The sequence below is a fragment of the Cotesia glomerata genome, linkage group LG7 (assembly GCF_020080835.1).
Source record: "Cotesia glomerata isolate CgM1 linkage group LG7, MPM_Cglom_v2.3, whole genome shotgun sequence".
NCBI classification, from domain to species: Eukaryota; Metazoa; Arthropoda; class Insecta; order Hymenoptera; family Braconidae; genus Cotesia; species Cotesia glomerata.
The window spans coordinates 7,951,579-7,971,800 of record NC_058164.1 but is presented as its reverse complement, the minus strand read 5'-3'; the positions used below and the strand labels follow the sequence as shown (position 1 = coordinate 7,971,800).

The 20,222-nt window shown below is 28.4% G+C and overlaps 3 protein-coding genes across 3 annotated transcripts in view; all 3 read left to right on the top strand.

The window, feature by feature from the left end:
- Positions 1 to 20,222, top strand: part of LOC123268779 — a 228,182-nt gene that overhangs the window by 171,376 nt on the left and 36,584 nt on the right. The window lies entirely within an intron of this gene.
- Positions 6,760 to 7,522, top strand: LOC123268792. The gene is made up of 2 exons (XM_044734153.1): positions 6,760 to 6,955; positions 7,058 to 7,522. Exons 1-2 carry the CDS (start codon positions 6,907 to 6,909, stop codon positions 7,312 to 7,314), a joined length of 306 nt encoding a protein of 101 aa, XP_044590088.1. The 5' UTR covers positions 6,760 to 6,906; the 3' UTR covers positions 7,315 to 7,522.
- On the top strand, positions 16,733 to 19,187 carry LOC123268786. Its single transcript, XM_044734145.1, has 3 exons — positions 16,733 to 17,216; positions 18,270 to 18,676; positions 18,744 to 19,187. Exons 1-3 carry the CDS (start codon positions 16,868 to 16,870, stop codon positions 18,801 to 18,803), a joined length of 816 nt encoding a protein of 271 aa, XP_044590080.1. The 5' UTR covers positions 16,733 to 16,867; the 3' UTR covers positions 18,804 to 19,187.

The following is a 20,222-nucleotide window of genomic DNA, read 5'->3' as shown; positions in this document are numbered from 1 at the left end:
GACAATTTGTTGAAGTAATAAAGAGAATTTGTAATAATAACAATGAGAATTTATTGGAATAACAAATAAATTTGTTACAGTAAATTTTATAAGAATACATTTAAAAATATGCTATAATCACACGCATAAAAACAATTTTGTTGAAATAAAAAAAGACAGGATAACTGAAAAATATGTTCTGGTAACAAATGAGTGTAGTTATAGCAAAAAATTTATTAGATGCATTAACAAAATGTTTCAAGTTGTACTAACAAGCCAGTTTGTTAAATCACAAAATCAATTTGTTGCCCTAACAAAATCAATTTATTGCTGTCGCAAAATGACTTTGTTGCAATAACGAAACTAATTTGTTGTTAAAATATTTTCCAAATCAGCTATAAGGTAAAAGCCCCAATAGATGATCATGTACCAGTATATGATCATCTATTGGGGCTTTTACCTTAGCTGATTATAGCATATTTTTAAATTATGTATTCTTATAAAATTTACTGTAACAAATTTATTCGTTATTCCAACAATTTCTTATTGTTATTATTACAAATTCTCTTTATTACTTTCACAAATTGTCTTTGTTACTCCAACAAATTTTCTTTGTTATTTTAATAGAGTAATTCTGCTGTTCTAATAAAAAAAATTTGTTATACCAACTAAAGTATTTTTTGAATCAACTTAAAGATTTTGCTATAGTAACAAAATTGTTTTGTTGTTATACCATATCAATAACTGGTTTTAACCTAAATTTTGTAATTTTAACATATAATTTGTTATCCCTATGTTAACAAATTCATTTTTTACCACATTATTTCTTACACGGAAAAAAAAATTTCGTTCTGGTAACCTAACTGTAGAGTTACCACAACTATACACAGGTTACTGTTCGTTGTAAAGTTACAGTAACAAAATGTTATTTAGTTCTGATAACTCAATGTTGTTGAGCTCTCAGAGCTCTACGGGATTGTTCTCAGAGCCAAACGGTATAGTTGGGAGCACTCTATGTTGCGCAGTAGTGGAGTGCGCTGACATATTTCATAACCTTCTAAAATGACGAACATAATTATTTTGTTACTCATCCATATTATTAAAAATATATGAGGACAATTAAGTTTTCAGTTTATTTATTTAAGAAAATAGGTTTTTTTTTTTGTCGAATTGAATTTCGTTAGAACAGTTTTGTATTTATGGTTTTTCAAGGTTCATTTGTAGTGACTGTTAATTTAATTTATTAGTTGAATATATTGTGATAAGTAATAAGTTATCGGAATACATTAAAAAGACCCCATTTAACACAAAATAAAATTTGTTTTCGTTTATTTATCTTTTCTTGTGTATATACGGTAGTGATTTTATGTCCAATATTTATTGATATAATTAAGAAAACAAGATAATTTTGTGACGACCATATTTTTATTTTACAAATAATTTTTATTTGTAATATAAATTCTATTATTATTATAATACTATTCTTATTTGTCATATACAATTATTGTTGGCAATGTAAATTCATTCTGCCGCATTTATTTATTAAATTATCAATGCTAAATCGTAAAAAAAATTATTAAGCAGACTGCCGAAAATTTGTTATAGTCTCAGAACGATCCTGTAGAGTTGTGAGAGGTAAATAACGTTTAGCTCTCAGAGCTCAACGATGTAGAGTTGCAGGAGCCAAACGGTATTGTTACCATAAGAATACGTTAACCTACTGGAACTTTTTACAACTAACTAACTACTATAGAGTTCCTATAGCAAAATTTTTTTCTCCGTGTAGGTTATCTTAACAAAATTTTTTTCTGCGTGCAGCTATAGCTGTTTTGAAAAGTATTTTGGCAACAAATTAGTTTTGTTATTGCTACAAAATCACTTTGTAATAGCAACAAAATCATTTTATTGCAGCAACAAAGTCATTTTGTGACAGAAACAAAATGATTTTGTTAGAGCAACAAATTGATTTTGTGATTTAACAAAATGGTTTGTTAGTACAACTTGAAACATTTTGTTAATGCAACTAATGGGTTTGTTGCTATAACTACACACATTTGTTACCACAACATATATTTCAGTTATCCCGTCTTTTATTATTTCAACAAAATCGTTTTTATGCTTGCAGAATCAAATATTCATCTCTTGATTATCAATTCAAAAAACTTCCTCTGCCATTAACAAATTCAAATTTCCGTTCCAATTATTTCAATAGTTTCAAACTCAACTATTCAATCATTTACAGCCGCATAAATGCAACCACTCAAACACTAACAGTAGCATCCAGTCCAGGTGTTCATCTTTATTACTAAATAAACCCAATATTGGACTTGGTTTAAGAGCAACCACCCATACAACAAAATTCGATTTGATAAACCGCAGTAACATTTCGGAAATTGTAATCGATAAGTGTGTAGTAGTAATTTCAGGCAGCCAGGAGATTACAGTCGACAAACTTGACTCGCGATTGTGAAACAAGACTCTGGAGTCCGGAGTCCAGAGAGCCCGAGGTCAAGAGTACAGACAATGTATACGTATATATAGGTGGCCAGAGCTTTCTCCGAGCGTATTCCGGTTGATCGAACACTGTGCTGTTCTGAAAGCCTCGTTGAGAGCATCCACAACCCGAAACTTCTCCACAATGTTTCCTGAGGCAAATCACCTAGCTAAAATGTTTTGAGGTAGCATTTCAAAGTTTTCGAGCTTGTTTGGACTACCAGTTAAGAAGAACAGTCTAGAGCTTTGAATATTTCAAATTAAAGCACCCCAGGGCATTACAGATCCTCTATGGCTCAATGAATGGAGATATACCAGCAGTCTGAGCTCACGTTAGTCTACCTATCTGCCGTTCGTATTAGGATCAGTATCTGTATCGGTATCGGTATCGGTATCGGCTCTCAAGCTCCTCACTCTTCTCTTTTATCTTTTTTGGTTAGTATATTTCTCTGTTACCTAGAGCGGATATTTACTAGGACTCTGGCATCCCCCTGGCACACAGCAGCAAGCATAAATTCCCATCGCGTCCCTCGTTTAGTTTATGTTTACGGGATTAAATAACTTGACCCACTGGCAACATATCATTCGCGTCGAGATGGGATGTCTGTGCATGTATGTTTACTCGCACGGGTGTATGTGTATATGATACATGTCTTGGAATGGTACTAGTCACCCCAGATGTGGAACATTACATGAATGTATGTATGTATGTGCGCGAATAGTTGGGATTTAATGTATATGTATTTGTATTTCATTTATATAACTTATCAAGTTCATTTTTGAGAAATGCTGTAAATTTTTTACGAAAACAATAATAGAGAAGTCGGTAATTAATTTTTTTGAACTCAGAAAAATTTATTTGTATGTTATAACGTGTAATTTTTAGTCATAATTATTGTTAACTGAATTATTTCACAAAGAAAATAAATTTAAAAAAGTTTGGAAAATCCAAAAGTGCACGCCTCATAATCTCATTTTTCACAATAAAATTGATTAAAATAAAATATGAAAAGCAAAATAATAAAAAACAGAAAACTCTGCTATGGTTTAGTGGCGCCATAACTCTAAGGTGAGGAAAAAAATACTATAATAAAATGTATAGATAAATATACAAAAAAATTTACAGTCATATATTAGTTTTTTTATAAACAATAATTTAACGACAGTAAATTGAATGCTCATAGTAATTGAGAAAGTCCGTCGTGTGTTACTTTAGATAATAAAAAAAAAAAAATTATTCCAGTACGATCATTTTTTCGACCAATTGCCCTGCCACATACCCATACAGGACAATACGACGGGGCCAAATATGGGCCATGCTTGGCGCAATGCTGTCTATCTTTGGTCCATGCTTGTAAACCCGCTTTGGCCCAGCCTTGGTAGAAGTCTGGAGTGATAACAGGGTGCCAAACTTGGTTGCCTAGACTGGCCCAAGCATGATAACCAAGACTGGCCCAAGATTTTTAACCAAGACTGGCCCAAGTATGTTAACCAAGGCTGGCCCAAGTTTTTAAGCCAAAGCAAGCCCAGGCTTATTCACCACTATAGAATTTACTAAAATAAGTAGATTACAAAATATATTTAGAATTTAATTGTTTAATGTGAAACCAAATTAGTATTAAGAACCCAATTTTGAATAAATTGAATTCTCTGAAATAAAATAGTAAAATTCTATGAAACGGTTAAATTATTTTGTATAAAATGAGTAGTTGTTAGTTGAAATTATAAAAAAGGAATTTTTTAATTGTCAATAGTTTATTTCAATTTTGATGTAGAGCTAACGCAAATTTATACGACTTAACTCTTAATTTAGACCTAACTTTCGCTAATTATAGAAATAAAGTGAAAATCGCATTTACCCTAACTGAGATTTGAACCCGAGCCGCGCGCTTAACAGACCAACCACTAACCCCTACGTCGTACGACCGATAAGTTAACGCACATCTCACCATTCATATAAGCTAAATCTATATGGTGACAGAGTGTGACGGTTTATTATTTATATAATTTGTATTATTTAATATTGTGTTTTGATGAAAATTATCTATTTTTTACAAATGTTTATTAATTTAAAAAAAAAGCAAAAGTCAAGTTCTTACATTAACTTCAGACTTTTTAAATCGTTCTGTATATTTTTAATATCATATTATAATATTTTAATTTTTTTTTAAGACCGTATCAATTTTGACGATATACAATTGTTTTGTTGAAATAATAAATTTTCAATTTTAATAATAAATTAGTAATAAATTATATTACTTAATGATTAATTAAATTTGGATTTCCCATTGAATGGCCAAAGTTAGGTTGCCCAATTCTGGCTCAAGTCTGGGTTGCCATTCAACGGCCAAGGCTAGGCATCCCAGTCTTGGCTAACGCTCGGGTAATCATTGAGTCGGCCAAAGCTAGGTTGCTCAGTCCTGGCCCAAGTCTGGATCGCCATTGAATGGCCATGGCTGGGGAACTCAGTTCTAGTCCAAGCTCGGGTAATCATTGGGTTGACCAAGGCTAGATTGCCCAGTCCTGGCCCAAGTTAGGGTGACTCTAGGCTTGGCCAAGGCTAGGTGATTCAGTCTTGGCCCATGTTAGGGTTACCATCCAACGGCCGAGGTTAGGTTACACAATCTTGGCCCAAGTTAGGGTGACTCTAGGCTTGGCCAAGGCTAGGTTATTCAGTCTTGGTCCAAGCCTGGGTAATCATTGGAATGGCCAAGGCTGATTGCCCAGTTATGGCCCGGGCATGGGACAATATAGGTTTGCCAAGATGGGCTTCCCAATAATGTCCCAGGCATGGCCCCGTCGTTCAACTCTGGGGCTTCCTGTATGGGTACACCCATCCATACACGGACGTCCAGAAAAGATTATGTTTAATGTTATTATTTACTATGTTAAACAAAAAAATTGTTATTGAAATATATTTTATGTGCCTGACAAATTATTTGACTTGATATAAGTGTACTCATATTAATCTGTAAGTGCGATATAGATAACAAAAAATCAATTTCAGTTTCGAGAAAACTGCTTTTTTTGAAATGTCGAGAGTAGAGCAAAACCTCAACGCTTCGCTTATGAGACGTGCAAAAGTGATGTACAAGAGACTATTAAAGCATTTAACCTCAAATCAGTTATTTTTTGATTTTTAAAACATTATTAGTGAATATTTAATTTTTTTCTTAATAAAATTATTTTTGTAAGTTTCTTGAATTATGAAGATTGTTTATAAATTTGTACGATCACTATTAACACCCTAAATAATAAAACCATAAAATAAGATAGAGGGTGTCAATAATTGGACCCGCGCCAAGAATACGTAACTTCATCTTTTATTGACAATAATTAATTAATTGATTTCAATAGTTCATTGAAGTATACTACCATCACTATAGCATGTTATTTTCCTAAATAAATTCGATATTATTCTGAGTAAAATACCGATATTCTGATGGTAATACTTTTTATTTTGATAGGAACAACACTTTTGTTTCAGAGTAACCAATTTACCTTGAAAAAAATTTCTTAGCTATAATACACTTAGAAAAAAATAAGCAGTGTTGCCATAATAAATTGATTTGTTAAAAGTTCTAAACAGTTTTATTTCTTAGCTGAAAAAATCAAAATTTTTCACATAGCAATTTTTTTGTTGAAAAAAAGTTTCCAAAGTTTGGAAAAATATAATTTTAGATAGACAACTTGGGAATTTTCATCCAAAATTGTTTTTTCCAAATCTAGAAAACTTTTTTCAACGAGAAATTTACTGTGAGAAAAATTTTTATTTCTTTAGCTAAGAAATAAAATTGTTTAAAATTTTCAACAAATTAATTTCTTGTCAACAAATTAAGTACTCGATGATTTCGGTTACGTTTAAAATGAATAAAAAAAAAAAGTTTTTCATTTACATTGTAAATTGATGAATAGACAAATTACTATTAAAAGTAACATTACAAGTTTAAAAAGTTCCTATTTTTCTACATCGTTACAACCCTTAAGAGATATAGGAAGCAGGATTAATGATTTGAGTGATTCTTAAATAATTATAAAATGATATTGAAAAAAGATAAAAAAGTTAAACTATGAAGCTTATAATCCTCGTAATATAATTCTTCAGAAATGTTCGGCAATACCGTATCTCCTTTATGTAACGTTTCTGTATATTTATTGAAAAACAATAAATTGGTCAGCTTCAGAATAACAACAATGATGTTAGTACAATTAATAATCAATAGTTATTGACAGAGATAATAAACAATAAAGATGGATTGACGTCATTTATCAAATATGTTCATTCTTGTTTTCGATATAAGGGAGGGTTAAATAACCATTTAATTCAGTTTGAGTTTGACAGTCAGCGTGAAAAGAAGTTAATTAATAAAAAGCGTTTGTTCAGAATACAGAATTCAATTCTAAACATTTTGGGTAAAAAAAATACAAACCATTATGGACGATAAAATGACTGTTAAAAAATCAGCCCTTCAATTAGAAAAAGGTATAATTTTATGCAAATTTTGTCTTAATGAAATGTTTTATTATCAGCAGAATTGTGAATTTTTGATACAATAACCATTGATTAAATTACTTATCTCGACAGGTGACTCAGAATCAAAAATCGTAAGTACATCACAGCAACAACAGCAGCTTTGTCACAATGAAAAGGCATTTGTACAACTTCAATACTATTTATTGTGGTTAATGAGAACAGAGAAAAGAATGCACGATACAAATGAATCGAATTTTCAGTTTTGGAGTCTGGTTAGTTCGCATTACTTAACAACGTGTAATAACTTGATGAAAGTTGTAAATGCTGATTTTGGGTATTGTTTATCCCTTCAAGGTATCTATATCTGAAAGGTAATAATATTTATACATAATGACTTATCATTCTTCGATGATAAATTCTAGTTATTGGTGATGATAAAATCTCTGAAGTATTAAAAGTAAGATGCCGTATGCTTGATTCATATGAACTGATGATGATAATTAGTCAATCTCTACAACGTATTCATTTAACTTTTATAAAATTTATAGAACAAAATAAATTTTGCTGGAAATTCCAACTCATTATGTCATATATTGAGGTCTATACATTTCATTTGATTAATTATTTCAAGTTATAGAAGCTATAAGAGCGTATTTTTCGGAATTGATGTAATATTATTCTAAAAGTAAAATAGTGCGAAAAAAAACTTTTTTTTAACATTACAATTTTTTTATCAGTAGAGTCTCGGATAAGTGTGTGCAATCCCTTTATTTATGGATGGGAACGGGGGAGTTTATGATATGTGTAGGCAAATTAAAGGTTTGTTGGTGGAAAATTAGCTTATTCAAGAAAAACCCATACGGTATCATTCGTTTACTCGAAGAAAAAAATATTAAGAAGCTGATGCCGTACAGGTAAAATTTGCTGCCATGGCAAAGATTGTCTCATTGTACAGCAGATAGTAACTGAAGTAAATTAATTTTTTTTCTGTCAATAATGTATTTGAGCTTTTTATTTAGCATAATATTTGAAGTTATTTTATGCCTAAATAAAGTTAAGTAAGTATTGTTAAAATCAGTCTGCTTAGGGCATTAAAAGTCTACGAACTTCGCTCAGTTGCGCAAATTTACCCCATATGAGTGCGCGGACTTACCCGCAGTACAGGGTAATAGTGCGCGTTTGAATCATTCGGATTAATCTGTTTTTTTTTCTAAGTGTTAAGGTGTCATATCTTGATTTTTAATTTAATTATTATATTAATAAATACTCTATTAGAGACATATTTTTATTTTCCATCTATGCTTATCGTTTAATTTTGACACTAGTGTGAATGCTTAAGTGCGCACTCTTACCCCACATGACTCTGTTATCTTTTTAGATCATAATTACGCCGATTCCGAATGTGAAATTTTCTTTATACGAGCTTATTGCATTTGTAATGCGATTTTATTCTAACAATAATTAACAATTGATGACATTCACTAATAATTTGTTTTTTTTTTCTTGTTTCATAAACTAGGATTTGGAAAAAAAATTGAAATCTACTGGTCAATGCATCAAAAGTGTTGAAAATACAATAAACATTACATCGGCTAAATATGCCTAGATTTACATTTTAAATTTCTTAATAATACTTGAAATTTCATCGAGAGAGATTATTTTCAGATGCGGATTTGTCAATGTTTTGATTGTTTAATTGTATTACTTTAAACTACTTTAAATTATTTATAGTCAAAGTTATCATATAATGATTTATTTATACTATTTCGAGTTAATATCAATTTTAAAATAAGAATCAAAACGTTTGAGATTGGAAAAAGAAAGTTAAAAGGCCCGAATGAAATTATAGGAAAGACCACACTGAAAAAAAAGTTTAAGTCCTATAGGTATACTCTTTTTTAATAAATTGGTATTGCGAATATGATATAAAAAAGTTTAAGTATTATCGCAATACTCTGTTTAAGTGAGTGACATATTTTCCGTACGATACTATTGCAAGTTCAGAGAGTATAGTAAAAAAAGTTCCCGCGTAAGACTCAGCGCGTATACTTCGCTTCTTTTTTCTACGTGTTTATATACCGTGTCTGCACCTTTAACCTAAACATCGTTTTTAAGAGCATAAAAAAAAATATTTATATAATTGACATTAACAATAATTATTTATGGATCCGTGGATGAAAAATAAATTAACTAAGTGGAATTAATCCTCCTATCACATATATGTCATTTTATAATATGTAAAATTAATATATTATAAAATAATATGTCATTTTATAATATTGTAAAATTTGAACACATTGTCAACCGAGGTTAACCTTTATTACAATAATTGTAACATCCTAACATTAGTGTTTTAATCGTTATTTTTTAATTAATAAAATTTAAAAAATTAAATATATAAATTAATAAAAAATAAAAATAAAAAAGTTTGGAAAATCCAAAAGTGCACGCCTCATAACGCTCAATCATTTTTTAAGAAAAAAATTAATTGTATAATTAATTAAAAAAAAAAAAATTATAATTAAGTAATTTCTTACAGAGTATTTTTTATTTTTTTTTTAAATATCGGCGCCCTTTTTTCTTGTCATATGCGCACGCAGTCTAAAGAAATCTAGCTTGATCAAGTGGCGCCAAAGTTTTCACGTGACAAATAAGAAAAGTTCGTTTGGCTTTGTACGGTTGTATCCGTGAATTTTAATAAAAATTCAATTTAAAAAAAAATACATAAGCTAGGCCACTGATATGAAATACGGACCCAGTTCATCAAATTCTTAAACTAATAAAAAAGGTCCGGTCTTAAGGTAGTTGTAGCGTGATAGGCATTTCAACAGAAAATTATGAAATTTTTTTTATTGAAAGATAAATATATTAATAATTCACTACCAAAATTTCAGATCAATTGACCGCACCGTTTTTGAGTAATTAATTTTCGAAATTGTATCTTTTACACGTAGAGGTATAGAGAGATGGTAAAGTTAGTATGAAATCTTCCATACCACTCGAGTGGGCCAAAGATTTCATACTAACTTTATCATCTCTCTATACCACTACGTGTAAAAGATGCAATTTCAAAAATTAATTACTCAAAAACGGTGCGGTCAATTGATCTGAAATTTTGGTAGTGAATTATTAATATATTTATCTTTCAATAAAAAAAATTTCATAATTTTCTGTTGAAATGCCTATCACGCCACAACTAACTTAAAATATCAATTTGTTCGGGAGTAATCGTTGGTACATCCAAAATGGGGTGACATCCAGACGTCCACGTAAAATTTTTTTCAAAACGTTTTTTTTTTTTTCAAAATAGCAACATGAAATGATTTTAGAAAGTAAAAGATGGTTTAATTTAAGTGTTTTTCGGTGTACATCTACTTATATTATTGAATAAGTGTAATATGGTTGTGATAGAGGCATTTAAAGATCACAAAATTGCTTGATCTTGACGAGTTGAGTATAAAGCACAACCTCACGCGCTTCGCGCTATGAGGCGTGCAAAAAATTAACATACTTGAGTGTATTGTGGTTATGAGTTTTGCGGTGGCGCTCAAAGTCAGTTTAAGTGTATGACTTAAACGAGTTTTAGTGTAGCGCTTAAAAATATTGCGTTGAGACTCAAATATTGTTTAAGTATATTCACAATACCAAGTATTGTAATATCACTGAAATTTATAAGTGTGAGACTCATACTTTTTTTTCAGTGCAGTCTCAAGTTAGATTCAAAATAATGATAATAATTATTGTACGCTTGTCATATTTAATAAAAATAATCATTATAAATATAAATTTAATTAATTAAGGTATCATTCTGGTTCTAACTTTTTTTTTTTTTTTTTTTATTTTTTGCATGAATAAATATCAGGTGAACGGAGTTCCTTCAAAAGTTGGTATGTCGCTGATGTAAATGATAACTTGATAACGACTCATCTAAAACACAAAAACCAAAATTATATACCTTCAATATATAAGTATTTATGGCAGGAATTACGGAGATTAATATTCATTGATAAAAAACGAAATGGCTGAGAATAAAACAAAAAAACTTGAAAATGAGTCTTTTTTTCTCATTTTGGTCTTAAAAAAATAATATAAATCAAAATCTTGATTAAGTTGAAGTTCGTGCCATAGCTACTACTGCTATTTAGGATATATGGTTTTCATTCCTTAAGATCGAGTCAGTGATTTCGGAGATATCATGTAGGTCAACTAGAAAAGCATAGTTCTGAGATAAACGCATTTAAAGTTTTTTAATAAAAAAAAAAAAAAATCTTACCTAATTTGATTTTCTTTCACTCGAAAATCCACATAAACCTCATAAAATAATATAGTTACAATGTTTAGGATCACTTAGAAATTTTAACACAATACTCGTAGATGTATGTACTTTCAAAAAATGTAAAAAAAAAATAATTTTTTCAAGTTACAAATTAGAGTGATCCCTTAAATTGTACAAGTAAAAAATAAATAATAGTTTAAATAATACGCTTTTTATAGAAAATCAAACTAAAAAATAAAAAATAAATCTTATTTAAGAATAGTGTAAAAAATTTTAATAAATATAAATTAATAATAGTGTAAATAAAAAAAAAAATGTATTTTATTGTAAAAAAAGTGTGGGGTGCATGGTGTCAATGGTTATAAATATTTTATTGACAGATAATAGTAGAAGGATTATCATTTCGATTATATCTTAAAAAGCACCCCACGCTTTTTTAAAAATAAAATACATTTTTTTCTTATTTACACTATTATTAACTTATATTTATTAAAAATTTGTATACTATTGTTAAATAAGATTTATTTTTTAGTTAGGTTTTCTATAAAAAGCGTGTTTTTTAGTTTTTATAATTTATTATTTATTTTTTACTTTTTAGTTTGGTTTATTTATGAGCGTATTTTTTTAAACTATTTTTTATTTTGTTGAATTAAAAACTCTCTTTGATATTCGAAAATTTTATAACATTAAATAAATCGGTTAAAAATATATTTTATAATATTATAATGGTTAGACATATTATAATGGTTAGAATTTAAAATTAACATCAATTCCTGCCTTATCGACTATAGATGAAAATTATATAAATTACACTGTAAAAAATCCGGAGTGAATCGGGAGTGAATTTCACTCCCATCACTCGGAGTTCCGGAGTGAAGTAATTAATCACTCAGCGTAGGGAGTGAATCCTGAGTTTTTATTTGCGCAGTGATTTCAGAGTGATTTCGAATTTCACTCCGAAAAACATCCGCGTTCGGAGTTTTTAAAATAAATAAAATAAGGATGAACTTTCGTTCTACAAAGAAAGATCACAAAATTAATCTTTATATATATATTTTTTCTGTGCTTGTGTTTGTCACTGAACTCCTCCTAAACGGCTGGACCGATTTTAATGAAATTTTTTGTGTGTCTTTCGGTGGATTCCAGAATGGTTTAGATTCACAATTCAGTCCACGAGAAAATGTTTATTTAATAGATTTTTTATTTACAAATTGTTGTTGATCTTGACTACCCACATGCACTTTTCACATATTTTATAAATATCATATATATAAGATATATGAAAAAATTCATGTGGGTACTCAAATGAAAGGTCTTGATGAGTGTAACATCGGAATGAACTTATATCGTTAAAAACATCATTAGTTAACAAAATAGATTATCATTCGTTAATTATTAACATTTTCATACATACAAGTCCATGTAGAGGGCAATAAAACTCCCATTTACTTATGTATTTAGGATTTTTAATCTCTTAAAGAACTTGGATCTGTCTAATGACGGGAAATTTTTTAGATAGACCAGACGAGACACTTAATGCGTTTTCTTATTATTAGTGTCTGCTGTAAATTTTACTTTCTTTTAAAAATATATTTTAAAATTTATAAATATAACGTATTATTTTAAAACGAATAAAAAATTTTCATTTAACCACGACGTAACAAATTGAAATGTAATAAAATTAAAATATTCACAATCACTTTAATAGGGTCCATAACAGAGGCTTTTATTTAAATCCCAGTACAAAAGTACCGAAAATATATTTATTATTATTATTATTATTATGATTATTATTATTTAATTATTAGTAAATTAAAAAATAAAAATAGACGAAAAGCTATGTAAGAGGAAAAAATAAAATAAATTACAACCTAAGCCAGCGTTTTTAGATTCATTTGAAAAAAGCGGTAAGCCTGGTGGGAGAACCGTGCGTGCGCGCGCAGGACTGACAGTTCCCTATTGTACCAGACTGTCGATTATATACCGCCGATTGCTCGTATAGAAATTATTTTCTTCGAAATACGACAAAATGAACCCAGGTGGCTTATGCCATAGACTAATAAAAAACTTCTCGCAATCGCTTATTATGAGAGTAGATTGAATATATATAAATTCAGATATGGAGTCGATTGGAAGTGTGTGCTAGTGATGGCACAGCTGAACATTGATCGCTAGGTATAGATTATAGATATATGGCAGATCTGCTCAGTGGGTGTCACATGGTCGCCATAAGTAACTTGTGTTCGGCTCCCGATTGCGCGTGTAGCTCCGTATCCGTCTCCTATGGAGACGCTACGAACTTGCACGCCTGCACGGTTGAGTCTTCACGTCATCCTCGAACTACCGCGATTTCCAAATTTGGGGGGCAATCGGATAGGTTAGACGAGGTAATTTGTCACTTCCATATACAGGCACTGCAGTTTCGCAGTATGCCATTTTTTTGTGATTATTTTTTATTATAGAATTAAAATTTTTCTTTTTTTTTTCTTTTTTAACAGATAATTATTTAAAAATCATTCTAAAAAATTGCTTTCAAACCTTTTAAAAATTTCTTGATGTGAAATTTTTTAAAAATTTTATTGTTAAAAAACCTTTAAAATCATTGAATTAATAATTTCAATATTTATTAATTTTAATGATTGTCATTTTGTACACTATAAAACATTTTGTAAATTGAGTAACATTTCGCTATACGAACGTAGTTTAAAATTTAATATTGTTATTAAAAAAAAATTAAAATTTTATGATTAGTAATATTACAATATTTCCTCATGAGTTAAAAATCTATTTATTAAATTTACTAATTTTTGAATAAATATGGTTCAAAAATCATTTTATTATTATATTCAACATGTTGGTAAAATTACAGAACAAAATCACGTTAAATAAATAAATTACAGCTTAACAATAAAAAGTGCGAAAAATTCTGTGCGTACAAAAATTGCAATCCTCTGTCATCTTTAACCTACAATGTAATTTGACACGTAGAAAACAAACAATATGGCGACTCAGTCGCACTCACACTCATCAGTGTATAGGTGTAACTTCTACTCTTACTAATACATAGACATAACTACAGGTGTGTGTGGCCATTTACTGACTAAGGTAAATGCCCCAATAGATGATCATGTACCAGTATATGATCACTCCATGTATTTGTATACCTATATTTGTGAATATAGATATACAAATACATGGAGTGATCATATACTGGTACGTAATCATCTATTGGGGCTTTTACCTTAATTCTGTTCTCTTAAAAATTATTTTTTAATTATTATGTTATGTAAAGAATTTTTCTTTACATATTTATTAATTATAAAAAATTCGAGTATGATTTTATTGCATTTTTTAACGATTGTAAAATATAATTCGAGTGTGATCATTAAGTGTCTCGTTCGACTCCTGTAAGAGGCCCAGGGAATTTCCCGTAATTAGTTTGGGCCCAGGTACATTTAAGAGATTAAATAGATAAATGGGAGTTTTGTTATACGTAAGCAAACTCACTTATACTTAAAATAAAAAAATACTTAAGTAATGACAAATAATATTAGATAAAAAGATTTATTTTAAACCAAAAGATTTTAGAGTAACTTAAGTACAGAATTTTGAGTGTTGAGACAAATGTCTAAATAAATTTTAATATTGCAAGTTTTAAATCATTTTTAGATAATCAAAATTAAATATTAAATGAGAAATGAACTTTACGAATATGAAACAGATAAAAAAAATAGAACTTGAAAGTTAAACAATTTAAAATAAACAAATATTAAATAATGAAATTCTAAAATAATGCAACAAATTTATAAAATGATAAAACAGAAGTATTTCTACAAATAAATAATTAAATTCAAAAAACGTAAGAGATGCTAGAATCAAGTACATATCTATTTATTCGATTTAAATAAATAAATTATTGTTAAACAGTACAAATGTACTTTATCTTTGCCTTTGTCTTTGTCTATACGTAAATGCGCTTACGTATACACAAACACATAGATGTTTAATAGAACATAAGAGTAAGTAAGAAAACTATGTTGCACTCTGACCCAAGTAGAGGGGACTCATGCGATATTTTTGAACAACTTAAAAGAGAGGGTAAGGGCCCAAGACAATAGACAAATAATTGGACATTTGGTTCCCCCAATGAGTGGAAATTAGTAACGCCCTAAAATTCGACACCTTACAATTTTCACAAGAAAATCTCTCTCGTTGTCTTGACATCCTAGTGTTAACATCACCTAAAGTTTTAATAAGTCTGAATAGACCACGTGTTAAATTTACCGAATAACGAATAAAAGATTGTAAAATTAAAAGTATAATTATGAAGTGAATCAAATCTAAAGAGTAAGTCAAATCAACAAAGTTCATCATTTTTATCAGGTACATTTTAAATAACTAATATTTGTGAATTTAATAATATCGTAAAATCGTTATATGAAAGAAAAAGTTAACTTTGGATCACTGTGTAATAATTGTAATTATTGTAATTTAACTAATGATATTAATTTTTGATTTAAACAATATATGTATTAAAATTATTCAACGTCCAATTTATTCAACAAACCTATCATTCTCAATAAATAGAAACTCGGAAGTTCCCGGTCTATTAGCCTAACACGCTAGGACCGAATACTTAAACACAATAAATAATTTAAATGTAAAATCAATTAATTTCCCTAAATTAATTTTTCTTGCATAACAATTAAAAAAAACTTCTTTTGTAATAAAAAATATTTTTTTTCAATATAACGAGGTTCTATTAACATTAACAAAATTTATTTAACATGAAAAATTAACTTATTCCAATTATTAAAAATATCTTTTATTTTAGTTGAAAAATTAATAATCGTCAACTTAAATTTAACAAAACATTAACAAAAAAAATTTGTACCGCTTAAGCCAATTGGGTCCTTAACAAACTCTTATGTCAGTGTGTATCGACTCATTACAGTATTACAATTTTTTTTTTGTTTTAAAGTCTTTTCAACTAACTTTATATGGTTAATTAAACATTGACGAGGACTGTTTTTTTTTTTTCAAAACAAAAATTAAACATTTTCGGTATCATTGGGTATTTGGCTCAGTACAAATAAATTTATTAACACAAATCAATATTTGGAGACAACCAGATTTATATTGTTTTGATAAGTGACGTGAAATCTTTTTATTCTAATCAGAATTATTGTTATGATCAAAGAACGTAAGGCCTATATGTTTAAAAAAAAATTTAATGTAAAAAAACGAAAAAAAACTTCTTTCAAAAAACATAATAAAAATTATGTTTAATAATATTAAAATCTTTACGTAACATCGAAGCATTTCAATCTTTTGTCTGCAGACAAGCAATATAATTAATTAATTGAATGTAATAGACAATAAACATGATTTGAATACACTATGAAAAGCTTTCAAGATTTTCGAAGCATTGGACAGGTTAAATTGAAGTTGATGGCAACAATACAGTCATTAATAGAGATGAAGAAAATCGGCCCAATAACAATAAAAGGCTGGATTGATGTCACTCATTAACTTGTATCGTAATAATCACAGATTTGGTAGAGCAATTAAACAACTTAGTGCAGTTACGTTTTGGTGGTCGACGAAGGTTCTTGTTCCTAAGAAATACCTGAGCAGAAGTAGACATGGACAATCCAGGAAGTGATTCTGGTGTATCTAATTTTTCAACCTTTATAAAAGGAAAAAGTAATTTACCAAATTGTGAAGTAACAAAACGTTATGTTGAAGTTGACGGTGAAATAATATCGGTAGATGATGAGTTTACTTCTAAAGAGGATCAAAAGTTAAATTTAGAAAATAATGACAAATCATTCATTTATAATGATAAAATTCATGATAATAACAATTATAATAAAACGTTTCCACTACCAAGCACATCAAAACAATATATGGAGAATAAAGTTTATCAAGGTGGCGATATCAATCATGTAAAAGATGATATGAAGGGAGTAAGAGCAGCTCTTTTGAAAAAAGGTAAATTTTATAAATAATTCTAATTGATATATTATTTATTAAAATAATCGTATAAAAAAATAAAAGTTAAAAACAGCTTATTTATAAAGAGTAAAAATTAAAGCACTCTTATTCACTTTTCTCGGTGAAGAATTTAATTTAAAAAATAGAATCATAAAATAAATTTTATCAATAACGAGTGCTATAAATATGCGGAGTGAATTTAGTAGAATATAATAGAATCAACAATCTTTGGATTGTAGTTTTTACACTTTATACACTGATTAAGAATGATTTATTAATTGTTAATAAATCAATTTATTTGATAAAAATTTTTTAATTTATTAAATATGACTAAATATTTTTTAACTATTAATAAATGTTTTTTGGAAGAAAAGTAGATTCATTAAAATTTAATTAATAGTTAACAAATATTTATAAACAGTAAGTAAATTTTTATTTTAGTTAATATGTTTTTTTTATGATGCGATGAACAGATTAGCTATAATTTTTGTTAAAAATTAGTGAATAATAATAGTTAGTAAATATTAACTTCCCTACTGTTAAAAAATCATTTATTGACAATTAATAAAATTTATTAAATATAAACAAAGAAAATCTTACGATCACGCTATTGTGCCTGTGCGAAAAAAAATTCTGATTTAAAATGAATTCAAGATTGAAATTCATATTTTGACACAAATATGAATTAGTTTTGAGATCAGTCTAAATTTGAAATTTTGAATTGATTTTTCACTTTACTTAAGAATATTTTCTGTATGAAATTTACCCTAAATATTTTTAAGTCTTTATTAATATTCTGAAACAGGATCGAAAGTTCTACAGGCGTGCTAATTTCTATCTAAAAATCAATTTAAAATTTGGATTGATCTCAAAACTATTTCATATTTGTGTCAAAATATGAATTTCAATCAAATTCATTTTTAATCAGAATTTTTTTTGCTCTGGTAAGAATAACCATTATTTAGATTGTAAAAACTGCAATGCAATGATCCCATGATGAATGCGTTGATACCATAAAATTCTCTCCATGTAATAAATCTAATCTATTAGGTAGAAAACAACTAGTTCGGAAACCACAACTAATGCCACAACGAACTGATGACGAAGATTATGATCAATTACACCAACGTATATTGAAATTGATTGAAAAAGAAAAAAAATTGTACAATGTAAAAGAACCAGAACCTCTGTATTGGTGTTTAATGGGCTCTGACTATTCTTACTTCACGGACATACTTCTAGAAGCTGTTTCCAAGGATCTCAACAACTTTTCTTTGATGAAAGAAAGGGCTCAAGATGCTGAAGCGATTAAAATAAAAATTCGTATCGATAAAGCTCAAGAATTGCTTTTGATGTTATACGATTGTTACAGCTTAATTCACCACAGATTAAGAGAATTTCAAAAACAACACTCCCACAGTCGCTTCTACTCTTCACACCTCCGGATCACTAATCTGGTACTTTTAAATTATTCTTAAATAATCATAAAAGTATAATCTAGTGTATTAATTTTTTATTTTTAAGGATTACGAAACGAAATTGGAGCTTATTGAAAAACAGATTGAAGATCTGAACCATTTGTAAATCACCATTTACATTCAAGTCAGAAATTTATCATCGATAATTATTTTCAAGTGATAGTTTAACATGTAGTTTCCTCATTGTATGTTGATTAATTAATTAATTAATCACAAAATTCAAATTTTGTTTGGAAAAAAACATTAAATGTAAAAAAAAAAGACCATTTGGCAGCCGAAATGGAAGTAGATTTCATCATAAATAGAAAAAAATATAACGAGGATTGTATACAAAACTAGGGCTTTTAACTTCTATGCAATTAACAAAAATATATATCGACGGAAAAATACTAAAACCAGTGCAATAGCAAATTTCATAATGGGCATAGCGAAATAGGACATAATTTTGAGACTACATATATGATATGGTACTCAAATTGAAGCTTATTTAAAGAGCTTTCAGATGCAATTTACAGAGTTTCAAGAAGTTATACCATTCAAAAGTTATTCGAGTGAGAAAGTGAAGAAATATGAATTTTTATGATTTTCAAAATTTTGAAATCCTGGCATTTCTAAATTACATGACCGATTAAGCTCATCTTCGAACTTGACTTCGGTATTTATCTGTAGAATAAGTATGTTGAGTTTGGTTGAGATCCGTTGTAAATTGGCGATGCTATCGTCGTGACAAGCCGCGTTATATTCGATATATATATATATATATATATATATATATATATATATATATATATATAAACTTTTGAACCATATGCATTTTCTGACTCAGCTCGACGAGTATAGTCAGAATATAGCAAAATTTTTTAAAAGTTCTGTCATGAGGACCAATGCAATAGTTAGATTTCTATGAAATCTACTAAAAATTGTAGTAAATGTCTATAAGTGTGTGTGTAATTTTATATGAGGTATATTTTCACAAAATATCAGTATGAATTGCTTCGATATTTAACTTATGATAAATAATAAAATTTAAATAATTAAATAAATAGAAATTAATATTGAATTCTCTACTTAACTTCAGAATAGCAATTGTACACAAAATATTTAGTAAAAATAATCTGTGTATTTACCATAAACCATAATCATAATAATAATATATAATACCATTAAGGCATTTAAAATTCTACTAAAAATCAGACTCTAGGCCTTTCTAACAACCTCAGTATTAACATTTACAATTGTGGTTATCTTAAGCTCTAAGCTTATATTATATACAACTGTACAAAGTTATCTACCTCATAAACACAAATATATAACACTGCACAATTAAAATATTGCTCAGTTTCATTTATATCCTTGCATCAATAGCTTCTAAGTAAATTTCTTTTTTTCGTTTTTCAAAGTATTTATCTGAGTAATTAATTGTTTTCTTTGTGAATATTAAGGAAATTGGAGTCAAAAATAAATTGGTCAAGAAAATCATCCATACAGCGAAACCAACTGCAGGTAAATTAATGTCGATCTAGCG